Here is a 6,000-nt window from a genome sequence, read left to right as displayed (position 1 = left end):
TAGTGCGCTCCAGGCTCAGTGAGACGCTTGTCTCCATATATAGAGGGAGAGTGCTCCACTAAATAGTGTGCTCCAGGCTCAGTGAGACGCTTGTCTCCATATATAGAGGGAGAATGCTCCACTCAAGCCTGGCCATCACACATGTGCACACACGTATATGCAGAAGATTAACACAGAAAACTCAAATGTTGGCTGGTGAGATGGCTCAGCAGGTAAAGGAACTTGCTGCAGGAGCCGACATCTTGAGTTCAAGTCCCAGAGCCCACAGAAAGTGGGAGAAGAACCCATAGAGTTGTCCTCTGACCACCACACGCAGACACCAAGCACATGCAGACACAGTCACCCTTTATTTTTATTTTAATTGCTAGAGATAACTCAAATCTCTGAAAGCAAGTATCTAGAGTTTCTCTAAGAACTGTAGAATAAGGACTGGGGAAAGACTTAGTGGGTAAGAGACGTGAACCAAGCCTGATGACCTGAGTTCACGTCCCCAGACTCCCTGACCTCCACATGTGCCATGGTGTACACTCACCCTGACACACACGCACATACACTCAGATAAGCAAGTGTTGATGAGCAGAGCCATTGTCCATTATTATCTTACAGATGCCTGTGATTTCTAAACTGTTGAATTATCTGTAACTTTATTTCCTGCCTTGCTTTTTACAGAGTACAACCTGGTTCTTATAAACAACATTAAAATATATCTTAGGGCATTTTTGTAAATGGAGACTAATGAAAATTTTTAATTGGACACAGCCATGTAATCCCAGCTACTTTAGATGCTGAGGCACAAGAATCACAAGTTCCAACTCTTCTAGGGCTAAGAACTAGTTCCAGGCCAGCCTAAGTAATTTGGACTCTGTCTTAGCTCCTAGGCATGGTGTACCAGGGGTGAGACTCTGGTAGACCACATGCCTCTGTGCTTGAGGACCTGGATTAAATCCATGTGTGAGGGGAGGGGCTGGGGTGACTGAGACCAGGATCTGTGCTCACCTCAAAATCCAGACTGGATGTTTCAGAGGCAGCAGTGGTGTTCAGGGCATTTATAATTTCACAGCCTACTCTGAATAGCCACAGAGAGTTTTTAGCTTAGGCAGACACATGAGCCCTGCATCTAGGGATGTAGTCACTTACACTACTCTCTCTCTCTCTGGACCCCATTCAGTTCCCCATTCATATCCCAACAGGCCACGCACATTTGTCTGTGTCCTAGAATGCAAGAATTCCTAGAGGCTCTCCCTCTCTGAAGAGGAGGTTACAAATACAGGCAAGGAAGCCATGCTTCTATAGGAGAGGACACTACAGATGGTTGCTTCCATACTTAAACCTTGGCACTGGAAGACAGTGTGATCAAATCGGACGTTCTGTCAAAGAGGAAGCAGTTGGATTCACACCATCCCCAGCTTATGCCACACAGGCGCGGGGATGAGGCAGCATAGACATGGTTACTTGTATTTAAGTTGCCAGCCTCACAATTCCTTGCTGATCACAATTCCATAAAGCAGCTCATGTGTGAAAATTGGAAAGAATACTCAAGGTCACTAGGTGTCAATGTCTGACCAAAGTGAGGTGGCACCAGGCAGGCAGCCCAGCCCACTTAAAGCCAACATTACCACCAACTGCACGGTTTTTGAGTGACAGAGCCAAATGAAAGAGAGGCCAGGTAACAGCCCCACAGAAAAAGACTGCTCACGGAGAGAAGCCAGTGTGTCTCATGGAATGCCCTTCATGTGAGGATGGCATAGTCCAAGAGGTTGCCAGTTTCTTGTGATACATTAAGTTAGCAAATTTAATCATGGTTTGGTTCCCTTGTATTTTTTTAAAGATGTACTTGAAATTTTTAGAATATCAAAAGTGCTATGTACTAAAAAAAAAATTTTTTTTATCCTAATTTTTCTTGCTGACTTTTTGGAAAGCAATGGACACTGAAATTTTTCCTGTGCTGAACCTCACCTTTTCTTGCTTTGCACATTGTGCTGCTTCCATGGTGTCTCCTGTCGCTTCCCCATTTGTAGATTGCTCAGAGGCATTTGAAGAGAGTCACGGTTAATGTTCTGAACCTCTTCCTTGAGACAGCCATAGAATAATCCCAAGTACTGCTTGTCTGCTCATGTTTTCTGGCCCCACCATGACATCTCTTTAGGTGGTTAGACTTGAGTTTCTCATGAGCCTGTAGGTTATTCTGGAAGGAGGGGAGGTTATCATTTCTTCCTCTTGCAGCCCAGCTAGCTTTATGTTCTCATGAGGTCATGTGTTATGTTGGTGTGCTAGACATTTGCTTTGTCTGCTTGGTGTGCAAAAACACAGACCCACTGCCAAACATTTCTTTCAGCTTCAAACTCTACAGAGTGAGAACTCAAGCCTCAGGAGACAGGCCACAGCCAGTGCCTGTCAGGTGCAGACTGGCTCTGACCACAAAGACACTGCAAGCCACTCATCTCTAAAGCGCCGGCCATCTGCCCGGGGCAGTAGACCCATGTCCATGTATGAGACTGGATCAGGCCAGAAACCATACCTCCCAATGGGAGAAGCCAACCACCCTGAAGAAAGCCGGACAAGACTTCAACCCTTCCCCACTCATGTAAGTAGCACTACTGTGTGTCCCATTTCTGCTGTGCAGTCTGACTGTGTGTTCCCTCTTCTGATCCTGCAGATATCTGGACTCTGACAGGTCTCCTTGTGTTTGCTGAGTGAATGTGTCTGCAGATGGTCCTGCTCACGCTGGGCTTGACTGAATGGGTTTGGCCAAAGTTGGGCATTCTGGCTCTTGCTCAGCTCCTCCCCTTCAGTTCCTCTGCTTTCATGATGTAATTCCCAGGCAGCCTCTGTTGGTGCGTTTTGTGTAAAGCTTCCTTCCTGAGTTCCACAAACAAAAGCCAATTGTAAAGGTCACTGACAGAAATGTCTGTCTTTTTCACGGGCAGAGGCTGGGGCTGGAGACATGGTCAGTGGTAAGCACACTGGCCGCTCTTGCTGAGGACACCCACACAGCACATAGCCTTCTCTCAACCAGCTGTAATTCCTGTCCTAGGGGATTTGACATTGCCTCTGGCCTCCCAGGGCTCTGTGTACACACGGCATACAGACAAGCAAGCAGAACACTCAGATGTAAAATAACCTTTTTAAAAACAACAAAGTAGGCAGAGACATGCCTCCCTTATGAACTGGAAACTCTTAGGCCCCAAGGTGTTCTTTTGACCCCCGTGACTGGATGCATGATGCTGAGAGAGTCTGGGCTTCAGCAGCCTGATTACTGACCTCGCATAGGCTAGTAGCATGACTTGGTCATCTCAGAAAGATGCAGTGTAAGCAGCCATTATACCAGCACACTCAGGAGGCTAAAGCAGAAGGATTGCCTGGGCCATATAAGATCTTATCTCCAAAAATCCCTAAAGAAAAAAAGAAAAAAATATGTAAATAATTGAAAGTGTCCGTCCACCCACAAGTGTCTGTTTCAAAGACTGTTCTGTGGCAGCTCTTGCCGACCACAGTGGTGCACGTGTTGGGATGCCAGATTTTCAAACATTAAACTATTCTGTCCTCTGGATTGATTTATTGTTAAGATGTCTATTTCCACAGTGTGCTCCAGGCCTAAACTGCTTTACATAGTTTTTCCTTCAGAGTGTGGTATTCATCCTTTGGAGTGTCAAAATATTTCTTCAAAGTACATAGAGCGCTTCAATAAGATTCTTAGTGTAATGTGAAGTAGATGATAAGATCTAATAAATTAAACCAACTTTAATTTTGTGAGACTTTAACGTGGTAAAACTGCAGTACTATGTGTATCCAGGAGTCCATTGTCTCAGCTTCTCTTTATTTGGGTTTAACACTTGAAAACCATTCATTATCTGATTGATGTATTTGCCACTGAACTAAGTGAAAAAAAAAAAAAACCTTATTTTTATAAAACTGAAAACAAAACTTAGGCAACCTCACCTTGGTATCTTATGTAGTGTACTTGATCCTAGAGGAAGTAGGTGTGAAGCTGTGGTTGTGCCGCCCAATCTGTCCTGAGGACCAGGGTGATGTGCACATCTATTCAGGGCCATCCATAGCGCTATGTGGTACTTCCCCCTCGGCTGAGAGCAAGCGTCACTGTAGGCATTAACAGTGAGTGCCGCCGGCTCGGCAGCCATGCCAAGCGTAGCTGTTCCTTAAGCACAAGCAGCCTCTTGAATGCAGAGTTCCCAGCAGCCACTTGCCGCATTCGGGGTCACAGTGCCACAGCGCCACAGCTGTCGCCGAGCTGTGGGACTTGTGTGAGCTGTGGGGTGGGAGGTGGGAACTTGTTTGTTTTATGTTTTCCCAAGCTTGTTTCTCTCTCCACTTCCAGATTGGGAGGAGTGCACTTGTGACCTCCTCTTCGTCTCTGCCTTCCTTCCCCTCCACACTTTCCTGGTCCAGGGACGAAAGCGCCCGAAGGGTTAAGTACACTCTGAATGCTCTGCCCTGGAGGAGGGCAGTGCTCCTTGGGCTTTGTGCTTGGGCGCTGGCCCTTGTGTCCCTGCCTCTTGCTAACTGCCCTCTCTCCTGCATGCAGCAGCGCTTTGCTCCTGGTTTCTCACAGCAGCAGGCACATGCAGCCATGCACATCTGACCTGGAGAGAGCTGTCCTCCCTCCGGGCCTCCACGCTGTACGCCTCCACTCTGCCTCTCCTCACCTATCTAACCACCTCACAGATCACCTAGAGCACACATTCCAAGCACGCTGTCTTGTTAAGCAAACCTAACTTTAGCTAGCTACTGGTTACATATAACAGGGCAATCCACCTAGGTTTTTTGAGCTACAGTTATTAAAAGTATATTTGAGTTAGCACAAAAGTGTCATAGCTTTTTTTTTAAACTGCTGACTTACTTTATGTTAGCACCATCATATCTGACAAGCCCCACCCTCAGTTGGTACTGTCATACAAAGAGAGGTGAGGTGGCTACAGGTAGGCCGGACCCTTCTGCTAGCGTGTGACTCACACTCTGGTGGCCTCCTTGACACCCACCTTTAAGAAAGGCAGCTAAAGGGTGCAAAGGATGTAAGTGACATGGTCCCTGTTCCCAGAGGTTTCCTCTGTGGAAGCTGGGGACAGCCCGAAGTGTTGGCCTGCCCTTCAGCTCCCAGCTCCCTCTATTTGTAGCAAGGGTGAAAAGGAGGGAACTGCAAGCAAGACAGCACCTTCCCCAGCAAGCGTCCGTGTGCCTCCACCTCTCGGAGTACTGAGGACCCTGTGCACTGCCGGGGCCACTGGCTAGCCAGGTCTCTTCCTTACAGCCCTTGTGAAGGAGTGAAGTCAGAGGGCTTCTTGCAGCTTGGCACTTCCAGTGTTCTGAGCAGCCCTGGAAGTGCACTATAGTTTCTGTTCCAAATCCTGGTTAAGGAACAGCGGAGAAATAAGGAAATCCCTCATTTTGTTAGTAATTATGTTAAGGAGAGCCGGGTAGGCCCATCTTACTCACCATGAAATTTTGTAGTTTTTTTTAATTTGTGGCATTGTGGTAGCTTTGAAAGGGACCAGTCGCTGAAGTGGTTTTGTGCCCAGTGAGTAGTGAAGTCATCCAGGATCATCTGAGCTCCTGGCAGCTTTGTCCTGGTTTAGGTTTCTATAGTTTGTCCATGCAGAGAGATGGTGAGTTATTAAATAACTGACCCACCAGCAGCTACGAGGTAACTTTTCTGTTAACAGCTTTGAGAGCAGCACTTTAACACTCCTGGCTCTGCATGCTCACTGTAACTTTCATAAACTTAAATGCTGGCTCATTGAAGTCCTGTGTGCTTTGTTGGAGGAGGACTTAGTCTGTAAGTAACTGTGCACTGCACTTGAAGAACGTTTGCTGAATGCTGTTAGTGGGTGGGTATCACTCTTCTGAGATTCTCAAACAGACTCTGCCACCTCTGATCACTGGGTAAGGTATTCCGTCTCTGTCATGTGACATCAGGGAATGCAGCAGCACCTACTGCAGAGATGTGGGATTCCAGGAGGCAAAAGATTGCAAATTCAAGGCAAA

General features: G+C 46.9%; 1 protein-coding gene across 13 annotated transcripts in view; it reads left to right on the top strand.

Annotated features, from left to right (window-relative positions):
- Git2 (GIT ArfGAP 2) overlaps positions 1-6,000 on the top strand; it is a 48,485-nt gene that overhangs the window by 34,032 nt on the left and 8,453 nt on the right. For 8 of the 13 annotated variants that reach the window (XR_004109503.1, XM_031337515.1, XM_031337510.1 and 5 more), the window contains 2 exons: positions 2,336-2,584; positions 4,337-4,426. Coding sequence is in view for 12 of the 13 variants with exons in the window: in XM_031337515.1 (XP_031193375.1) it covers positions 2,336-2,584; positions 4,337-4,426 (339 nt within the window). In the remaining variant the exon portion in view is untranslated. The remainder of the gene's footprint in view (positions 1-2,335; positions 2,585-4,336; positions 4,427-6,000) is intronic. The other 5 variants (XM_031337518.1, XM_031337513.1, XM_031337517.1 and 2 more) reach the window with 1 other exon arrangement.

The sequence above is a fragment of the Mastomys coucha genome, unplaced genomic scaffold, assembly GCF_008632895.1.
Source record: "Mastomys coucha isolate ucsf_1 unplaced genomic scaffold, UCSF_Mcou_1 pScaffold22, whole genome shotgun sequence".
In the NCBI taxonomy this organism is placed as follows: Eukaryota; Metazoa; Chordata; class Mammalia; order Rodentia; family Muridae; genus Mastomys; species Mastomys coucha.
This window is presented reverse-complemented; position numbering and strand designations above follow the sequence as displayed.